We start from the raw sequence: 22,322 nt of genomic DNA, 5'->3' as shown, positions 1-22,322 counted from the left end.
AGAACCACCAGTTGGATAGTAAACGAGGATCTTCTGGCTGCAACATTCAGTCCAAATCCTCAGACTGTAGTCTTCCCTCTGGGAAGTCACTTCACACTTTTACTAACCTGGGCGATCACTCAGAATATGAGCCGCAGGCCTTTGCAATTCTTATTTGTTTCCAATTCCTCCAGAATGTCCCCTCGCTTTACTGAGGAAAAACAAGAGTTCCCCAAAGGGTTTTTAAACAACTGGCTCTGGCTGCAGTTGCTGCTGGACTGAACTTCCTTGCAGGTCAATCTGATTGTAGAAGGAGAAAAGTTTTTACTTTGAACCTTTAGACAGAATCCATCAGGTAAGAGAGTGATCAGGGCTGTGGTCTTCCAGCTTCTTGATCAAAACAAAACTAAAAACCAGATGAAGCCTTCCTGTCCCTGGCAGAAGACTCCAGAACAGTCAGCACCAATCAGCATAGATTATCAGTTCAGAATCCGGCAAAGTAAACAGCTCAATGGTCGACAGGCAAGTCCATCAAGATGGGTCATCACCGATGCCAGGATATCCTGCAGGATCTTTTTTTTAATTAAAGGTGAAGTCCATCTTAAAGGTGTAGGTCCCAGTAATTGTCCAAATACAAAAATTACAAAAGCCAAATAAAAAAAAATAAAGGGAATAAACGAGGAACAAGCAGCAATTAACAGGAGGATCCTTACAATATGCACACACTCAAATGCGGGAGGGAGATTGCAGTGTTGCCCCTTTAACATTCATACAGTAAAAGTGGGATAGAGAAAATAAAGATTTACAGTGCAGAGGCCACAGAGGAAAGAAATGGGGCGGGAGTCTCCGTTTCGTGTTGACGCCGGCGCAGAATTTGTGGAGTCCACGGCAGCAAAACTGGTGCCGCATCTGGCCCGATTCCGCTACTGTTGAGGGGCTAGCGATTTTGCCTGTTTCGCGATTTACACTCAGGAGGCTGACAAGCTGCAGCTGCATATACACACTTCACTCCACACACACACACCATTCCAGCCAAAAGAATGGCAGCAATACGCATGGCCCCACGCGACATGAACTGGAGACCCCACGTGGTGGATTACCCTGTACTCCAGCCCAGGAAGGAGGCTGCCAGCCGCGGCCATTTGCCGTGACTGGTGCAGGTGGCAGAGCCGGTCAGCGCAGGGGGAACACCGACCGTACCAAACACCTGTGCCAGAAAAAACAGCATTACCTCCTCAGGGCACCAGGATGAGTAGGCAACATTATGCCCCTGACACTAACCCCCGTCGCACACACTTGTGACCCTATCCCCTCACCCCCAAAACCCGGAGGGTGGCAGAACCCCACCATGCATCACATGCCAGCACCCATGCAGGCTGCCACGGCCAGATGCCCTGGCCACTTAGGCCACCAGCTATCCACTCCCTGGGCTGCATGTGTCAGACTGTCTAACACTGTCCTGTCCTGACCCCACCCAGAAGGCCATAACCGCCGGGAGTGGGAGAAGACTGGAGGGGGACCTTCAGACCTGCGGCCCCTGGCCATGGCAGAGCAGAGGGCTCTGAACGTGGTCAGCAGCCCAGAGGAAAGGGAAGTCACCGGGGTGGAGTTCGGCCACGAGCAAGGAAGTGAGACCCTGCTGAGTTGCGGTTCCCCGTGACAAGCGTGTCAACCCGCCTGACACAAGCCCCACACATCACTCACCCCCCTCACACCCACCCTCACCCCCTGCCGCCCCGGTCTAATCCCCTGCTGGAGATGGAGCGGGTCCATAATGTATCCTCCGCCCCCAGCTAGTGCCACAGCCGGAGTCCCCCTGTGAGCCGAGCACGGGCGCTGAGAGCAGCTCTGGTGCCAGCCCTCCACCCGAGACGTAGGGCACTGTTGCTCTTATTAGCCTTAGTTTAATTAGCTCTGATTATGTCACCTTTGCTCACGAGTCGCCAGGTATCTTTCTGATACCGCCACGTGGTTCAAGCTCGAGTTATGATTAATAAGACAGCACACCGCTTATAAGATTGAAACAACGGTCATTTATTATGTACAGCAATAAATACTTACAGGACTTCCGGTTGCGGCAGGGATGAGCTAGCCGCACGTTTCGGCGGCTCCAGCTCCGATGGAACTTCGGGCTCTTTTAAGAGCCCCAACGGGGACTTGGACGGCCGAAAAACCCGGTGCGAGGCGCGAGGGAAGGGAGTCCCCCCCGAACGACGGAGGAAAAAACCAGCGGCGGCGGCTGCAGCCCGAAGAATCTGCAACCAGCAGGTCAGAGGGAGTGGAACAAAATGGCGGCGGAGAAACCACAGGTGACATGGGGGCCTGAGCAGGACGAGGTGGTGAGACGGTGCGTGGACCTGCTGAAGAAGGAGGTAATGACCCCGTTGTTACAGGCAATTGAGGGGCTTAAGGAGACTTTAAAGACCCAGGAGACTGAACTTCACGTGGTGGAGCAGGTGTCAGGTATTGAGGACGAGGTCCTGGGCCTGGCGGTCAAGACTCAGACGCACGAGGCACTTCATAAAAAGTGTGCTGACAGGATTGAGGCCCTTGAAAATGAAGCGCGAAGGAAGAACCTTAGGATACTAGGTCTCCCGGGCGTGTGGAAGGAGTGGACTGTGGAGCGTACGCAAGTAAGATGCTGAGCTCACTGATGGGTGCTAAGGCCCCTGCGGACCCCATGGAGGTGGAGTGGGCAAATCGGATCCCGGCGAGAAGACCAAAAGCGGGAGAACCACCGAGGGCGATAATCGTGCGATTCTACCGCCTTAAGGACAGAGAAGAGGTCCTGAGATGGGCTAAAAAGGTGCGGAGTAGCAGATGGGAGAATGCGGTGGTAAGGATCTACCAGGATTGGAGTGCGGAGGTGGCAAGAAGGAGGGCGAGCTTCAACCGAGCCAAAGAGGTTTTGCACAAAAGGTGAAGTTCGGGATGCTGCAGCCGGCAAGACTATGGGTCACGCATCAGGAGAGACACTATTATTTCGAGATGGCGGAGGAAGCATGGTCCTTCATTAATGAAGAGAAACTGGACCGGAACTGAGGGACTGATGCTGCAGGGAAATGTTATTGTTGTTATTATTGTTTTTGTTAATGGGATGGTGAAAGTTAATCGAGAAGTAAACAGGGAAGAGGGGGGGACACTGGGGAAATGTGGGCGCCAGTGAGGGGGGAGAGGCGGGACATAGTCGGAGAATGGGGAAGGAGAGGGGGGGGGGGGAAAGGGAGCTGCGCCATAAGAGGCGGGTCAGGTAAAGGGATGTTCCCGCGCCAGAAAGAATAAGGCGGGAAAACAGGCGCAAGGCGGATGGGAGTTCCCTCACACCGGGGGGGGGTCGAGGAGCGAGCAGGAGTAGCCAGGGTCAGTTGAAGTCAGCTGACTTACGGAAGTGATATGGGGGGAGCAATCAAGCTAGATAGGGATCTAGCGGGGTGGGGGGGGGAACAACTGGGTTGCTGCTGCGGAAATCCAAAAGGAAATGGCTAAAGAGAGGGTGGTCAGGGGCGGAATGCGACGCTGGGGGAGCGAGCGGGAGCGCGGAGGCGGGATATGGGACTGGCCTAGAGAAGGTAATGGCTAGTCGACACGGGAGGGGGGCAGGTAGCCCCCCAGTGAGGCTGATCACGTGGAACGTGAGAGGCCTGAATGGACCGATAAAAAGGGCCCGAGCGCTCGCGCATTTGAAAGGACTAAGGGCAGACGTGGTTATGCTCCAAGAGACGCACCTAAAGGTGGCAGACCAAGTTAGGCTAAGGGAAGGATGGGTGGGACAGGTGTTCCACTCAGGACTGGACGCAAAGAACAGAGGGGTGGCCATTTTGGTGGGGAAACGGGTAGCATTTGAAGCAAAGAACATCGTAGCAGATAGTGGAGGTAGATATGTAATGGTGAGTGGTAGGCTGGAGGGAATGGAGGTCGTGTTGGTTAATGTGTATGCCCCAAATTGGGACGATGCGGGGTTCATGAGACGGATGCTGGGGCGTATTCCGGACCTGGAGGCAGGAAATTTGATTTTAGGAGGGGACCTCAATACGGTGCTGGACCCGGGGCTAGATAGATCCAGCTCAAGGACTGGAAGAAGGCCGGCAGCGGCCAAGGTACTTAAGGGGTTTATGGACCAAATGGGGGGAGTGGATCCATGGCGATTTCTTAGACCCAGGGCTAGGGAGTATTCCTTCTTCTCCCACGTCCATAAAGTGTACTCCCGGATAGATTTTTTTGTTTTAGGAAGGTCGTTGATCTCTAGGGTGGAAGAAGCTGAATACTCAGCCATAGCGGTTTCGGATCATGCCCCACATTGGGTGGACCTGGAAGTAGGAGAGGACAGGGAGCAGAGAACACTCTGGCGATTAGATGTGGGACTGATGGCGGATGAGGGAGTGTGTGCAAGAGTGAGGGGGTGTATCGAGAGATACCTGGAGGTCAATGACGACGGCGAGGTCCCTGTGGGAGTGGTCTGGGAAGCACTAAAAGCGGTGGTCAGAGGAGAGCTGATTTCTATTGGGGCCCACAAAAGGAAAACAGAGGCCAAAGAAAGGGATAGATTACTGGGGGAGATTTTAAGGGTGGACAGGGAACTTGCAGAGACCCCGGAGGAGGAGCTGTACAGGGAGAGGAGGCGACTCCAGACCGAGTTTGACCTTCTGACCACCAGAAAGGCGGAGCTACTGTGGAGGAAGGCACAGGGGAGGAGGTATGAATATGGGGAAAAGGCTAGTCGCCTGTTGGCGCATAAACTGCGAAAGAGGACAGCAGCGAGGGAGATAGGAGGAATTAGGGATGAAAGGGGAGACACTGTGCGAAGGGCAGGAAAGATAAATGAGGTGTTTAAGACCTTTTATGAAGAACTGTATAGGTCTCAGCCCCCAGAGGGAGAGGAGGGGATGCGGCAGTTCCTGGACCAGTTGAGGTTCCCGAAAGTGGAGGAGCAGGCGGTGGCAGGCCTGGGGGCGCCGATTGAGGTGGACGAGGTTATTAAGGGACTGGGAAGCATGCAAGCAGGGAAGGCCCCGGGGCCGGACGGGTTCCCGGTGGAATTCTACAGAAAATATGTGGACTTGTTGGCCCCGTTGTTGGCGAGGACATTCAATGAGGCCAGGGAAGGGGGGACACTACCCCCGACAATGTTGGAGACGACGATATCGCTAATTTTGAAGAGGGACAAAGATCCGATGCAGTGTGGGTCCTATAGACCTATTTCACTATTTCACGGTGGCGTCCGTGGACGCCAAACTGCTAGCAAAGGTGCTGGCATCGAGGATAGAGGACTGTGTCCCAGGGGTGGTGCACGAAGACCAGACAGGATTCGTAAAAGGGAGACAATTGAATGTTAACGTGCGACGGCTATTAGGGGTGATAATGATGCCCTCAGTGGAGGGGGAGGCAGAGATAGTGGCGGCAATGGACGCAGAGAAGGCATTTGATAGGGTGGAGTGGGAGTATTTATGGGAAGTGTTAAGGAGGTTTGGGTTTGGGAACGGATTTATTCGCTGGGTTAGACTACTTTATGGGGCACCAACGGCAAGCGTAGTTACAGGTCGACATACATCGGAGTTTTTCCGATTATATAGGGGAACAAGACAGGGATGCCCGCTGTCTCCATTGTTGTTTGCGCTGGCAATTGAACATCTGGCCATGGCGCTGAGAGACTCCAGGAAATGGAGAGGGGTGACTAGAGGGGGAGAAGAACACCGAGTCTCGTTATACGCGGATGACCTATTGCTATACGTGTCGGACCCAGCGGGGGGGATGATAGAGGTTATGCGAATCTTGAGGAGGTTCAGGGAATTTTCGGGGTATAGGTTAAACATGGGGAAGAGTGAATTATATGTGATACATCCAGGGGACCAGAGTAGAGAGATAGAAGGCTTACCGCTAAGGAAAGTGGAAAGAAACTTCCGATACTTGGGGATTCAGATCGCTAGGAGCTGGGGAACCTTGCACAGACTTAATCTGACACGGCTCGTAGAACAAATGGAGGAGGACTTTAAGAGGTGGGACATGCAGCCTTTATCGCTGGCGGGCAGGGTGCAAGCAATTAAGATGATGGTCCTCCCGAGGTTCTTATTTGTATTTCAATGTCTCCCTATTTTAATCACCAGGACCTTTTTTAATAAAATAGATAGGAGCATTACGAGCTTTGTGTGGGCAGGGAAAGTTCCGAGAGTAAGGAGGGGGTTCCTTCAGCACAGTAGGGACAGAGGAGGACTGGCACTACCGAACTTGGGAGATTATTATTGGGCCGCCAATGTGGCAATGATACGTAGATGGATGATGGAGGGTGAGGGAGCGGCGTGGAAAAGGCTGGAGAGCAGGTCCTGTAAAGGGACGAGTCTAGAGGCGCTGGTGACGGCGCCGCTACCGTTCTCACCGAAAAAGTACACCACGAACCCGGTGGTGGCGGCAACACTGAACATATGGGGACAGTGGAGGCGACAGAGAGGGGTGCGGGGAGCCCTAGTGGGGTCCCCTATCAGGAACAACCATAGGTTCGCCCCAGAAGAATGGATGGAGGATTTCAGAGCTGGTACCAGTTGGGAATTAGGAAGGTGGGAGATTTATTCATTGATGGGACTTTTGCGAGCTTGGGAGCACTGGAGGAAAAGTATAAGTTACCCCGGGGGAATTTCTTGAGATATATGCAGGTGAGGGCGTTTACTAGACAACAGGTGAGGGAATTTCCACGGCTCCCGACACAGGGGATACAGGACAGGGTGCTTTCAGGGGTGTGGGTCGGAGAGGGCAAGGTGTCAGAGATTTATAGTGAGATGAGGGAAGAGGGGGAGGAGTCGGTGGGCGAACGAAAAAGAAAGTGGGAAGAAGAATTAGGGGAGGAGATAGAGGAGGGTATGTGGGCTGATGCCCTAAGCAGGGTAAATTCCTCTTCCTCATGCGCCAGGCTTAGCCTGATTCAATTTAAGGTGCTACATAGAGCACACATAACGGGGGCAAGATTGAGCAGGTTTTTTGGAGTGGAGGACAAATGTGGGAGGTGTGGCGGGAGCCCGGCAAACCACGCACATATGTTTTGGGCGTGCCCGGCACTGGAAGGGTATTGGAAGGGAGTGACGGGAGTGGTTTCGCAGGTGGTGAAGGCCCGGGTCAAACCAGGCTGGGGGTTAGCTCTATTTGGAGTTGCGGAAGAGCCGGGAGTGCAGGAGGCGAAAGAGGCCGATGTCGTGGCCTTTGCGTCCCTCGTAGCCCGGCGCAGGATCCTACTCATGTGGAAGGAGGCGAAACCCCCCGGACTGGAGGCCTGGGTAAACGATATGGCGGGGTTTATTAAACTGGAGCAGATAAAGTTTGCCCTGAGAGGATCGGCTCAAGGGTTCACCAGGCGGTGGCAGCCATTTCTCGACTACCTAGGGGAACGTTAGAGGGAAGACAGATGACCAGCAGCAGCAACCCAGGGGGAAGGGGGGGGGGGGGAGGGGGGGAGGAGGCTTAGTTGAGTATAGGTCAATAGAGTACGAGGTTTTGTTACTTGTATATTATTATTATTATTGTTAAAAAGTTAAAACATTTCTGTTTTGTTATTGTTATCGTTTCGCTTGTTTTGTAAACGGGAAAAATGTTGCTCAGGGAAAAAAATTTCAATAAAATATATTTTAAAAAATTAAAAAAAAATACTTACACAATAATCCTACTTTCTATATCACTACCTACCACTACTGGCCAATACTTAACTTTTGGGGCTGGCCCACCAAGTCAGGGAAACGAATGGTTTATCGAATTGGGTCTGGCCTGCGGGATTCAAAAGGCTGATACGGGTCGATGGCTAGGAGTCTCTATCGGGTAGCGATCGCTGGAGTCAAACTTAGTTTCTGGTCGATGTTCTTGCGAAGGTTGCGAGCAGGAGAAGAAGGGAGAGAAGATGCGATCTGAATTTTTATAGGGGCCAGGGGCTTCCCGCCTCTCGGGGCGGACCTTGACCCTGAATCCCAAGTGATTGGACTTGTTCCCAATCACTGGGTTCGATATGCTCCAATAATGGGGCGATTCCTCGATCGGGGGGTGGTCGTTCACCTGTCTTTGTTTCGGCCACTGCTGGCGCCGAGAGGTCTGGCCCGGCATTCAATTGCTAATATGTTGCAATTGTTCCCAGGGATAGCCGATTAAACTGCAGATGTCTGGGTTGATGTGCTGCTAATAGTCGCAGGTATCGATCTGGGCCGACTTCCCCAGAGCCGAATACGCTATTCTGTCTGCAGCTGTCCGTTTGTGTCCTGTTGGCTGCTTTTCCCATCAGCCTTTTCGGTTAGCCATTTTATATTGGGTTTTGGCCAAATTAATCGGGCATCAGCCATTTTAGGTGGCTACAGCACCCCGGAGCCAGAGTCCGAGAATGACAATGATTTCCCGTCACAGCTATCACCAACACCCTCCACCATCCCAGAGACACTCACCTGGGTTGGGCACTTTAGTTAAGAGAGCTCCTGGGACACTATCCGGTGGACACCGCACATGCAATGGCCATGCCCTGGCCGTCCTGTTTCTCCCCCACCAAGTGGTGAACCTGGAAGCGATCATCCGGTGCGCGTTGGCCCTGGCACACACGTCGTGCAGTCTCCCTTGCCTGCCTGGGCTCCATGTCCTGCCCATTATCCCCATCTGCCACATCGCACAAGGCCTGGTGTTCCTCTTCCTCCTCCAGCACATTGCCCCTTGGCTGCGCGACGTTGTGGAGGACGCAGCAGGCCACCATGATGCGGGCGACCCTCTCAGCATCATGCTGGAGGGCCTCACCAGAGCAGTACAGTCAGCTGAAACTCATCTTCAGGAGACTGAAGCACCAGTCGATCACACTCTTGGTTGCTGTATGGCTGTTGTTGTAGCGGGTCTCCGTGTCGGTCTGTGGCCTCTGGATAGGTGTCATCAGCTAGGACCGCAGTAGATAATCCCTGTAACCCAGGAGCCAAAAACCCCAGCGGCAGCATCTCGAACATGTCAGGAATCGTCGAGTATGCCAGGATGAAGGCATCGTGCACACTGCCTGGGTATCGGGTGCAGACATGCATCTGATGGTCACACACCAGCTGCACGTTCATAGAGTGGAATCCCTTCCGGTTTGTGTAGAGCAGACTGTCATCTGCTCGTAGGGGTACATGCATCCCGTCGATCACCCTCTGGACCCAGGGCAGTCCGTCATCTTGACGGCCACTGGGAGTGGGTGTCCTTCCCCATACCACCCAGTGCCAGATGTGCCATGATCTGTCAGATATGTTGCACTGTCTCCCTGCTAAGCCAGAGTCTCCGACGGCATGCCCGGTCCGGCAGGTCTTCTGATGACAGGTGCTGCCAATGCACATGAGGCCTCATGCGGCGCCTCCTTGGCACCTCCTCCTCAGCCTGTTGGGCAGCTGGTTCTCCATCCTGGTCGGCTGCCTCCTGCTCCTCTGGGGCACACTCCACTGCTGCAGCTTCCTCCTCCTCCTCAAGCAGTTCCTGCAGCGAGGTGTCCTTTCCTCAGTGTCACAAATTAAGTAAAATATTGTGGCATGATCGACAAACTTTAACTACAGCTTTATGTAGGCCACTCCAATAAAAATGTTTTTGGATTTTAGCTAGAGTCTTCCATACTCCCAAATAACCTTCTACTGGTACCTCATGTGCTACTCGCAACACCTCCTTTCTATACCCTACCGGCAATACCACTTGATGAACTTCTGCCCACTTGTCATCCGCCTGCAGATGTAAAGGTCTCCATTTTCTCATCAAGACATCATTTTGACAGTAATAACATTCTAGTATACACGCATATTCCTCTTCCGTGTATGCTTTCTGATACAAATTTTCTTCAACTAAAAATATCTGCCTCACCCTCCACCTGTTCTTGTTCTTTTCCAACCATCTGATCAAAAATCATTACTGATAATTGAACTTCAACTTTATCTTCACTCTCTGCTTTCTCTTCTTGTCTTAACCTGTGACTTTGCAACCGTGTTACTACACAATCCGGAAAAATCCCAGGATATTCGTCCTTCAACACTTCAGATGTCTGATTTTCCACTGGCTTATCAACCACAATAGGCACCACTCCCACCTGCGATCCAGCTATATCATTACCCAAGATAAACTGTATTCCTGGACAAGATAGTTTCTCTATTACTCCTACTACCACTTCACCACTCTTCACTGGACTTTCCAACTTTACCTTATATAATGGAACACTACTCCTCTCACCCTGAATTCCACATATTACCACCTTTTCTGGCAATATTCTTCCCAAACTACATAACTCCTCATCTCTTACCATTAAAGATTGACTAGGTCCCGTATCTCTTAAAATTGTGACTTCTTTACCTACTCCTTCTGGTACACGAGTAAACTTTACCCACACAAGTAAATTCTTTAAAGAGATCTGGCACCTTCTCATCAGTCACCTCTTGATCAGGCTGTACAATCTTTTGCACCTCCTCGCTTCACTTGGGCTTTCCTTTACCACTTTAACAAACTCCACTGTCTTATCCTGTTTTATCACATCAGCCTTCCCAGTGCTTTTCTTCGACCACCAACACTGTGACTTTACATGGCCTAGTTTATTACAGTGAAAACATTTGAAACTTTTCATTTCTCTTCCACCCTCCTGGATTTCTTTTTTAATCTGAGGTACACTCTCCTTATTATCTCCCATCAGATCACCTTTACCTTTACCACTTGAGTATTTCTCTTTTCCCCAGTTTCTATCCCTCATGAAACTGATGTCGGAAACCAAGCTTTGATTTATGAACTAATTCATAATCATCTGCCACTTCTGCTGCTAACCTGGCAGTTTTAACCCTCTGCTCTTCCACACGAGTTCTCACTACATCAGGAATTGAATTTTTAAACTCCTCCAAAAATATAATTTCTCTGAGAGCTTCATACGTTTGGTCTATTATCCATCTACTAGTGTCTGTAGGCTTCAGGCACTAGTTCATATGCACTTAAGATGGATTTTTTCACCTCCTCATATGTTCCAGATACCTCCTCTGATAGTGATGCAAACACTTCACTAGCCCTACCTACCAACTTTGTTTGAATCAGTAATACCCACATGTCCTATGGTCATTTCATTTGTTTAGCCACCTTCTCAAATGAAATGAAAAAGGCGTCTACCTCCTTCTCATCAAACCTTGGCAATGCTTGGACATATTTAAATATATCCCCACAAGCCTTCGACTATGACGCTCTTTCTCTTTATCCTCATCACTATCCTCCAACTGTACGTTTCCCTTTACATCCGCCAATTTATCTGACTGTCATGTTTCAAGTCCATTTTCTGAAATTCAAACTCTCTTTCTTTTTCCCTTTCCTCTCTCTCTTTTTCTTTGTCCCTCATTGTGTATTCATGCAGTTTTAATTCTTTCTCATGTTCCAGTTGTTTAATCTGTAACTGAATTTTTGCCAGTTCTCATGGGCCAGACTGTATCTCAGACAATTTCAAATGCTCAGGTAGCACCGTAAGGTACCTCTTCTTTTCGCATGTGTCAGGTTACGTTAACTGCAATGTTTTTGCAAAATCTAAAAGCCTTTTTTAGTCTCTGTTCGTAAGGTACTGCATATGGCCTTCTCCACCTTCAAAAAGGTCAGAGCCTCTGAAAGACCCATTGTCCACAACACACTCCCTACTTAAACTGGCATATCACACCTGAAAAGCAACCACAAATATGCTCACCCCTCAGTGCCTTTAAGTTCACTAAGCTAATCCAATATGAAAGATAGACTTTTATTCCCCTCGAGCCCCCAATTTGTTATGGGCCAGGGTTTAGAGAACACCAAAGTATATCATGGAGTTCACCTGGCCCACAATTATTTATAGATTTCGGTTATGGGGAGCACAAGGGCCCACTCTACAGGTGTGATGCAACAGAGAGCTAAAGGACTTTTAAAACAAAACAATGTTTATTCTATGAATCCAGTTAACATTTTATAACCACACAGTAAACATCTGAGCAATTATCAACTCAAATACTCCCCCCAAAGAATACAGTACTCTATAATCTTTCCTAGCAACATCCATAAGACAAATACCCTTCTTAACACAGACATCAGGTTTTAAAATCTCTAATGAGAGCAGTCATTACTTTTAAATTAGCAAGTAATCTGAAGGCATTTTTTTGCATACAGAGAGATCAAAATTACACCTTGTTTGGCTGGATGCCGTTCCAACTCTGAAAACTAAACTAAACACACACTGTAGCGGCCAGCTCAAAAACGAAAGTAAAGCAGACAGACAGCCCAGCTCCACCCACACTCTGACATCACTGCAGTTATTTGATAAGCACACATTTCTTAAAGGTAAATACACTACAGCTATTTGATTAACACCCATTTCTTAAAGGTACTCTCACATGACAGTATCAAGAGGTGAAAACCATAAAATATACAAACAAACTCGAGAACTGTATAAGTACAAAGTTTCAAAATTATTTCATCAGAATGACAAATTGATCATCTCCTCCCCAATTTAAGATAGGCTAAGCAAAATCAACAGCTTTTGATAGGAAATGGAAATACCAAAACGCTAAAAATAATTCAAAATAAACACATCCACAGACATATATGGTTTACTCCAGAGTGCTGAGAGAGAAGAGCAAGGAAATCAGAGGTACTAATAATCGTAATGAGGGTGTCTAATGGCACGGAGGAAGCACCCATGGACTGAAACATTGCATCCATTTTCAAATAGGGTGACAAAATAAGCTTGAGAAACCTCAGACCTGATAGTCTTACTTGCAATCCGCATAAAGTCTTGCTTCCAATCCACATCAAATAAACGATTGTCAGAAATAATTCTGAGAATTATATGTATAATCATAACTTAGTAAGTATCAAGCAACTTGAGTTTGGAAGGGGCAGATCCTGTGTGACCAACCTCCTCCACTCCTTTGGAGGGAGTGACACTCCTAATTGACCTATGACACAGTGTATATATTGACAAAAGTGTCACATAAAAAACAATTAATTTTACTCGGGGGAAGCGTAATATTTCATCATTGTTTTTGGTTAAGAGGTTAAACCAAGGCAGCATTTGTTTCCCCAGTGTCAGGGCCAATCCTGTGATTCCCTCAGGTCTTATTTATTTTATTTTGTCGTCTTTGCTCCATGGATCGTTAATGGAGACATACCGTAAAGGCAAGTAAGGAACTCAAGATGTCAAAATAATAGTTACATTTTGTATTTTGGCCAGAGGTTTCCAAACTTTATGGCACTCAAGAGATTGGAGGGGAACAAAGAACAAAGAAAAGTACAGCACAGGAACAGGCCCTTCGGCCCTCCAAGCCCGTGCCGACCATGCTGCCCGTCTAAATTAAAATCTTCTGCACTTCCGGGGTCTGTATCCCTCTATTCCCATCCTATTCATGTATTTGTCAAGATGCACCTTAAACGTCAGTCACTATCGTCCCTGCTTCCACCACCCCCTCCGGCAGCGAGTTTCAGGCACCCACTACCCTCTGTGTAAAGAACTTGCCTCGTACATCTCCTCTAAACCTTGCCTCTCACACCTTAAACCTATGCCCCCTAGTAATTGCCCCTCTATCCTGGGAAAAGGCCACTGACTATCCACTCTGTCTATGCCCCTCATAATTTTGTAGACCTCTATCAGGTCACCCCTCAATCTCCGCCGTTCCAGTGAGAACAAACCAAGTTTATTCAACCTCTCCTCATAGCTAATGCCCTCCATACCAGGCAACATCCTGGTAAATCTCTTCTGCACCCTCTCTAAAGCCTCCACATCTTTCTGGTAGTGTGGCGACCAGAATTGAACACTATACTCCAAGTATGGCCTAACTAAGGTTCTATACAGCTGCAACATGACTTGCCAATTTTTATACTCAATGCCCCGGCCAATGAAGGCAAGCATGCCGTATGCCTTCTTGACTACCTTCTCCACCTGTGTTGCCCCTTTCAATGACCTGTGGACCTGTACACCTAGATTTCTCTGACAGTCAATACTCTTGATGGTTCTACCATTCACTGTATATTCCCTACCTGCATTAGACCTTCCAAAATGCATTACCTCAAATTTGTCTGGATTAAACTCCATCTGCCATCTCTCCGCCCAAGTCTCCAAACGATCTAAATGCTGCTGTACCCTCTGACAGTCCTCATCGCTATCCGCAATTCCACCAACCTTTGTGTCGTCTGCAAACTTACCAATCAGGCCAGTTACATTTTCCTCCAAATCATTTATATATACTATGAACAGCAAATGTCCGAGCACTGATCCCTGCGGAACACCACTAGTCACATCCCTCCAATCAGAAAAGCACCCTTCCATCGCTACTCTCTGCCTTCTATGACCTAGCCAGTTCTGTATCCATCTTGCCAGCTCACCCCTGATCCAGTGTGACGTCACCTTTTGTACCAGTCTGCCATGAGGGATCTTGTCAAAGGCCTTACTGAAGTTCATAGACAACATCCACTGCCCTACCTGCATCAATCATCTTTGTGACCTCCTCAAAAAACTCTATCAGGTTGGTGAGACACGACCTCCCCTTCACAAAACCGTGCTGCCTCTCGCTAATATGTCCATTTGCTTCCAAATGGGAGTAGATCCTATCTTGAAGAATTCTCTCCAGTAATTTCCCTACCACTGACGTAAGGCTCACCGGCCTGTAGTTCCCTGGATTACCCTTGCTACCCTTCTTAAACAAAGGAACAACATTGGCTATTCTCCAGTCCTCCGGGACATCACCTGAAGGGATTTGTTTCGATTGGTCAGGGACAGTATTGTGTCCGGCAACCAACAGCGATTGGTTCCCAATAGGTGGGGTTTTTCGGAGAGAATTCAGTGAAACCACTAGACCCTCCAGCTCTCTCTCCCTCTGCTCTCCTGCCTACTGTCTGAAGACAGGAGCTTCTGGACTCTGAAAGAAGAAGCTGCCTCTCTCTCGAATGCTGGCTGCCTGCTATTTCCGTGAGTCTACAGTGAAAAGCACTGCATGTTGAAAGAAAAGACAATGTCTATCCGAAAACCTAGACCGAATAAGAAACTAACTGGAAGATGTCCATGTGAAAGAAAGACTCTTACCTTTTACTTTCATCATAATTTCTCACCCCTCTTTCAACTCTATTGTGTGTGTGCATGCGTGTGTGTGTTATAGAGGGTGGGGAGAGTTGGGGGGGGGGGGGGGGGTTTAGAGATTAGATAGTAGTTAATAAATTGTATTTGTTGCCTGTTTAATTATAGTTACTGTTAATAAAAAAAACTAATGGTGTTTAAATTTACAAACCTGGTGACTGTAGTTATTGGGTAGCCGAAGATCTCAGGTATTTTAAAATAAAGTTAATTTCAACCGCGTTGCAACTCCAGGTCAACGGGCCGGAATTGACCGTGCTCTGGCCCAGGGTGTCATAACACATGTAGTCATCGACCAACACCAGCAAATAGATTAATTAATTGATCATTTCTCACATTGTGGGGACTTGCCATGTCGGATTTCCCCAGATACCAAGTGACAACACCTCAAAAGTAATCAATTTACTATGAAGCACTTTAGAATGTTCTGAGGATTATGCAAGAGGTACTACATCAATGCAAGTCTTCATTTTTTTCTTTAAATCTTAAGTAAGAAACAATTACTAGAGAAGCTACATCAGAGTGAGGACAGTTAACCAGTGGGGTGTCCCTGTGGGCGGTCTCCCTATTAAAGGGATCCCTGTGGGGGGATCTCCCTATTACAGGGGCCCCTGTGGGGGGGTCCCTATGACAGGGGTCCCTATGGTGAGGGGATCTCCCTATTACAAGTCTTCCTGTAGAGGGGTGGGATCTCCCTAATACAGGTGTCCCTGTGGGGGGGCCTCTCCCTACAACAGGGGCCCCTGTGGGGCACTCCCTGTTATCGGGGTTCCATTTAGGCGGGGGTCCTCCTATTACAGGGGTCCCAGTGAGGGTCTCCCTATTACAGGGATCCCTGTGGAGGGTCTCCCGATTACAGGAGTTCCGAGGGGGTCAGCTCACCCCCCCTCCATACTTGGGGTTGGGGTGGAGCAACCAGGCAATCCAGGGGTGGGGGCTGCTCCGCGGTGGTTCAGTGCTGATTTGCAGGGTGGCCAGCCATAGGACTCCGCTATCAGGCCGCCCGATAGCGGGATTCCTTGGGAATCCCACGTACTCCACGCCATGCATAAATTTGCATGGCAAGGAATATGGAATTGCTTATCGGTTTCCGCTCCCAGAGGGATCGTAAACCGGTTGCAATTCACCTCCAGCGGGAGAACATTTTCTCCTAAATGGAGAATCACACCCATGGGTTTTTCAGTCCAAAAAGGAAACACATCAGGTGATTTTAAAAAAGGTTCAAAAAGGTGGCCAAAGGATCGGATACAGTAAATACCGAATATTATTTTAAATTTCAGAAGCTGAAGAATGAAACACAGACTGAAACTTACTAAAGATAATTTTAGAACTGATATCCGGAAATTGTTTTTCACTGATGCTAAACATGTGGAACAGAGTTCCTGTTAAAGGCGGAAAAAACCCTGGAATAATTGAATGCTACAATGGACGGGCTTACAGGATCTTTCTGGATGGATGAGCTAAGAAAGACCAAATTGCTTCCTTATCTGTAATTATCTTCCGCTCTTTTAACATGAAATGATAGTCAGAAGCCTTTGGTTTCAACTGAGTAGAGCAACAATTTAATGGGCTTAAAACAGTTCACAATTCACTGGCTGGCTAGAAGTTTAATAGGCAAAAAAAAATTACTTTTGTCAAATTATAAGGCAAGTGTAAGGAATGAATACTCTAAGGAAGACAAAATATATACAGGAGGGATGCATAGTCTTACAGTGTTATTTATTTTTAATGAGTGCTGAACTCTATATCCACCATTTTGTCATTTTTCAGTTACTGAACTGCTCTGAAAATAAGCCCAGCGTCTAATGAGCATTATTGTCCAGAACACATGTAGGCAAGATTAAAATTTAATTTATCCAAGGAAGTGTCAAATATTTAGTGAAGGCCAATAAATATAACTTCTGAAAGGCTTCCCTGGAGTTTTGGTCGACGAAAATAATTTAAATGTACTAATTTACTACTTTCAACTAAAAGTAGGTATAGCTCCTTGGTGGGGGGGGGGGGGGGGAGAGAGAGCTAGAGGGTCATGCTTGGGTAGTACATTGGCACAGGTTGGCACTACCTGTACAAGGGCAGGGCAGGACCTTAATGGGAGCCCCATGGGGGGGGGCGTCATCCGTGTGGTGGGCGGGAGGAGAGAGCAGGCGGATATTGATGGGGGGGGGGGGGGGGGAGGGGGAGAATGACGGCACTAACCATGCCTACTCTTCTTTTCTGAGAGACTCCAGATTCCACGAGAAGTTTTACTCTGTTTTTCTCGCCTGGACTGACACTTAACCATTCTTTGGTAAGATTCTACCCATAGTTTGCAAATATGGTTCCTGAAGATTGGGGAAACCAACATGCACTTTGCATGCACCATTGCAATTAGAGCTATCAGTGACCAGCTATCAATATCACTTCCCCTCTGGCCAACAAGACACAAAAGAGATTCACATCTGAAGGCAATGTCTTCCTTCCCAGGGTATAATTTATTAGTCTGGTGTCGGAGCCAGAGGTGTCGGAGCCACCAGGCTCAAAAGTTCCCTCCAACTGTGCACTGTTTCATGAGGATGAAAGTAAGAGTGAAGTGGGAGAGCTTGTTTAGCTACGAGGTTCAAGCTATAATACATTTATATTTTCAGGGATGGGAATAAATTCATTTCACATTCACGCACAATAATCTCAGCCTATCTGCGTAATTGACTAGTTGTATTTGTAGCATATCGAGACGTCCTTTAAGAACTATGGTATTTACATGCAGTAGTGATGTCGTGTTTCCTTTATCCATTGCCCCCAGATGCTCAGTGCCGCCACTACTTCCAGACTTGTGGAGTATCGGCGAGAACGGCAGAGGTGGTGCTGTTAGGGGCTGGTTTAGCTCACTGGGCTAAATCGCCGGCTTTTAAAGCAGACCAAGGCAGGCCAGCAGCACGGTTCAATTCCTGTACCAGTCTCCCCGAACAGGCGCCGGAATGTGGCGACTAGGGGCTTTTCACAGTAATTGAAGCCTACTCGTGACAATAAGCGATTTGCATTTCATTTTCATTTTTCATAACAGACTAAGAAGTTTGGTAGTAACTTCCAAAAATGATGTGGAGATTCTGGCGTTGGACTGGGGTGAGCACAGTAAGAAGTCTTACAACACCAGGTTAAAGTCCAACAGGTTTGTTTAAAATCACTAGCTTTCGGAGCACTGCTCCTTCCTCAGGTGAATGAAGAGTTAGGTTCCAGAAACATATATATAGACAAATTCAAAGATGCAAGACAATGCTTTGAATGCGAGCATTTGCAGGTAATTAAGTCTTTACAGATCCAAAGATAGGGATAACCCCAGGTTAAAGAGGTGTGAATTGTCACAAGCCAAGACAGTTGGTAGGATTTCGCAAGCCCAGATGGTGGGGGATGAATGAAATGCGACATGAATCCAAGGTCCCAGTTGAGGCCGTACTCATGTGTGCGGAACTTGGCTATAAGTTTCTGCTCGGCGATTTTGTGTTGCTGTACGTCCTGAAGGCCGCCTTGGCTTACCCGGAGATCAGAGGCTGAATGCCCTTGATTGCTGAAGTGTTCCCCGACTGGAAGGGAACATTCCTGCCTGCCGATTGTCACGTGATGGCCGTTCATCCGTTGTCGCAGCGTCTGCATGTCTTGCATCTTTGATTTTGTCTATATATATGTTTCTGGAACATACCTCTTCATTCACCTGAGGAAGGAGCAGCGCTCTGAAAGCTAGTGATTTGAAACAAACCTGTTGGGACTTTAACCTGGTGTTGTAAGACTTCTTACTGTTCCAAAAACGAAATCACTTTGGTGTACAATGAGTAGGGTAGTCTCTTCATATGCAACACCATTTCTATTGCCTTTAACAGCTTTCACTTTGCATCATCTGCATTTCTAAAATGTCTCCCCTAAACAAACATTTGTAGGAATATTTAGAAGTTCTGTGTACCATCACAAATTTCTTCGATGCTGCAGCAGTTTTCAAACATTTAAAGCAATAACTGCTTTATGTTTCACACCATGGGAGCTATGTACATATTTTAAGAGTTGACAAAGCCAGAATGATAAACTGGATTATCATTTTCTCGTTGAAACTTACAGACTTCTCATGGGTGGCAGGAGATGGAAAATCTATCTCCAACATATCCTTTAGATTTTGCAACACCGTGCACTCTGGAGACCTGCAAAAAACATACTGTCTTTATTTTCAAAGATTTTATTCAACCACTAGGCGATGAAGGCTATTCCTTTCCAGCAAGCACTCAAGATGAGACTAATATTTGAGTACTACTTACCAAAGATGCATGTTGGTGTTCAGCTTATTCCTCAGTGGAGTTACCACTAGGATAAAATGAATATGGTTACCCTCTTTAAATTTTAACATGAATAAGCCAAAAAATTGGAAATCCAATCTCTGATCCGTAAGGATCACATACCATGATCAGCGCCCAGGAAGCAACATTCAGGCAACATTTTTGGGTGTCGGGGATCCACTTCCACATTTATTGAAACATTGTTGCCTACGAAATCCAAGAACAAATAATTCAAAATAAACCATCCAGCAACACTTAACATTGCACAATGATGGCCAACGTGTTGAAATACAAATTTTTTAACAAAGTAATCTTCAACACTTTGACAGTGCTGTCTCAGAAAGCAAGGACAATAACCAGTGTAGTAAAGCATTTCTAGAGGAGTCATTCCACTCTCTGACCAAGCTTTTGGTGTCTGTCATAACTCCTTATATAGCTCTGTCAAATTTCTGATAACCCTCCTGTGGAGAAACCTTTGACTTTTACTAACTGAAGCTGCTATATAATTGAAAATTGTTATTGATCCTACCACAGTATTTTAAATTAAGAACTGCCAGAAAACTAGAAATAATTTCAATGTTTCATTTGTACAAACTCAAGTGCTAAGAATACTTGGATTTCAATTTTTCATTGCAACATAGAATTAATTTTACCAATTACTGCTAAGAATTGGACTCCTATATTTTTGTGAACAACAATGGTGAGCATTATTCTTCCCCATCCAAACGTCCAACAGATGGAAAATACAGATATTGATTGACATTGTTCTGCTGACTGAATTTTATTTTGGTAATATAATTTCATTTGAATATTGAGAGTAGTACTTGGTGCTTCAACATGTTGGGGAAATCTTTTTTCCGTGTACATGAGGATAACATGGAGGGGGCAGGACTGTGGAGATTGTTTTTCCTGTTTTAAATATGATGACAATTTAGATGCCCCCCCCCCCGTTTAGAGTCACAACCTTCATTCACTTAAGATGTGGAAGCAAAAGTAGAGAAGAGCTAAAGCTAAGCAAATATCAGCTTTTCATATCACAACTTCAGAAACAATAGCAGCAAAAATCAAGATTGTCTTGTCGGAGGTGTCTTAAAAATACATTATGCAGTGGGGTTTAATACAGTGTTCCTATGACAGTTTTTAAAAAAAAGAAATGCTGAAGAGCTTATCAGTATCTGTACCATTCTTTTTTTTCTCAAAGTCATTTCAGAACTATTCAGGTAAATCCATTAAATTTAATAAAAGATATGTACCTATGGCAATTCTCCGTGTTGTGGTAGCCCGTGCTGGTTTTTCTGGTTCTAGCACCCAGGTCTTCTCATCTATTTCATCCATAACATCCCAGAATTCCTGCAGTGACTCCAGTGCTGCCAGAAACTGACTGTGAAGGTTTATTAAGGAGCTCTGAAAAAGGACAAGAGCAACACGGAGTTATTTGATGAAGTAGCAAAGAAGGTTAACGAGCGTAGCGCAGGTGGTGTGTATATGAAACACTTATTGAAAGTGCATACTGTACCACACAATAAACTTGTTATAATAAAATTGAAACTCATGGGATTAAAGGGACAGTTGCAGTCTGTATACTAAAGTGGTTAAAGGATGTAAACCAGAGACGGTAGGTGAATGCTTGTTTTTCATGCTGGAGGGAAGCATACAGTAGTAACCCCCAGAGGACAGTGTTGGGACCACTCCTCTTTTGATGTATATTAATGAGTGGGACTTGGGCATACTGGGCAAAATTTCAAAACTTGCAGATTAAAGAAGTTTAGTAACAAATTTCAGGAGGACACAGACAGAATGCTGAACTGGGGAGACACATCTATCTCCCCATTTATATATTTTGATTTATTTTGACTAGAAGAATGAGGATAGGCAAGACAAAATAGGTGGCGCAGTTTTAAAGGTACAGGACAGATATATATGTGCAAATCTTTTGATGTTGGCAGAACAAGGTAAAGAGGATGGTAAGAAGAAATACAAGATCCTTGGTCTTATAAATCTAGGCAGAGGACAAAAGCAAGAAAGTTATTCCGGACCTAAAGTATTGTGTTCGATTCTGGGTGTCACATTTAAGGAAAAATATCAAGGTTTTTGAAAGGGTGCAGAGGAAATTTACTAGAATGGTACCACAGGGCTTCCCTTACGTGCAGAGACTATGATGTTCTTCTTAGAACAGAGAAGAACAAGAGGAGATTTGATACTCCAACAGTGACCTTATGTTACAAACTTAATGCAATTTGCAAAAGAATCAGAGGAGACATGTGGAAACAATTTTTTACACAGCAATTTACAATGATCTGGAATGCACTGTCTGAATGGGTGGTGGAGGGAGATTCAATAATAACTTTCAGAACGCAAGTGATTAAGTACTTGAAAATATTTTTCAAGCTTATGAGGAATAAGTAGGGAAATGGAAATAATTGCATATCTTTTAAAGAGCCAGCAACAGCAAAGGCACAACAGGCTCATTCCGTGCTGTAGCTTTCTGTAATCTTCAGGATGTAAAATATGGCATCACATCTGAAAAAGTGTGTGTTTTAAATCAATGTGCATTTTTACAGCAAAGAACCCTTGAATTCACAGCCAGTTTTTATTTGTACCAGAGCATATGCAACCAAACTATGCTGGTGTATATGCTTAACACGAGCCTCCTCCTCATCCTTGTTCATCTCACCCTCTCAACATATGCTTCCTCGCATTTCTTTGTTTCCCCTTATAAAATGCATTCAAGGCAAAGCTGAACGAGTCTAAGATTTACCTCATCTCCACTTATGGATCACCCGCGGACAAAACAGGTTACAGACTAGCAAATTAGGGCATCTTGTCATTGGCGGTTTGCCCGCAGGGAGCCACCCCATCATTTTCTGGATGGCATGGAGGCATCGGACAGGCAGTCTGCCCATGGCATATTGGCCCTTAAGTGGGCAATTAATGCTTCTGGAGTAGAAGCACCATTTGTGTCAAAAATCACCTCTCGTGTCAGA

At 46.7% G+C, this 22,322-nt stretch overlaps 1 protein-coding gene across 3 annotated transcripts in view; it reads right to left on the bottom strand.

The window, feature by feature from the left end:
- Positions 1-22,322, bottom strand: part of fancl (FA complementation group L) — a 103,530-nt gene that overhangs the window by 8,424 nt on the left and 72,784 nt on the right. For all 3 annotated transcript variants that reach the window (XM_072507816.1, XM_072507817.1, XM_072507818.1), the window contains 4 exons: positions 20,592-20,742; positions 19,462-19,545; positions 19,321-19,366; positions 19,125-19,206 (listed from right to left, as the gene is read on the bottom strand). In XM_072507816.1, coding sequence (XP_072363917.1) covers positions 19,125-19,206; positions 19,321-19,366; positions 19,462-19,545; positions 20,592-20,742 — 363 coding nt within the window. The remainder of the gene's footprint in view (positions 1-19,124; positions 19,207-19,320; positions 19,367-19,461; positions 19,546-20,591; positions 20,743-22,322) is intronic.

This window comes from Scyliorhinus torazame, chromosome 1, assembly GCF_047496885.1.
Source record: "Scyliorhinus torazame isolate Kashiwa2021f chromosome 1, sScyTor2.1, whole genome shotgun sequence".
Classification (NCBI taxonomy): domain Eukaryota; kingdom Metazoa; phylum Chordata; class Chondrichthyes; order Carcharhiniformes; family Scyliorhinidae; genus Scyliorhinus; species Scyliorhinus torazame.
The sequence above is the reverse complement of the archived record's forward strand: the minus strand, read 5'-3'. Positions and strand labels throughout refer to the sequence as shown.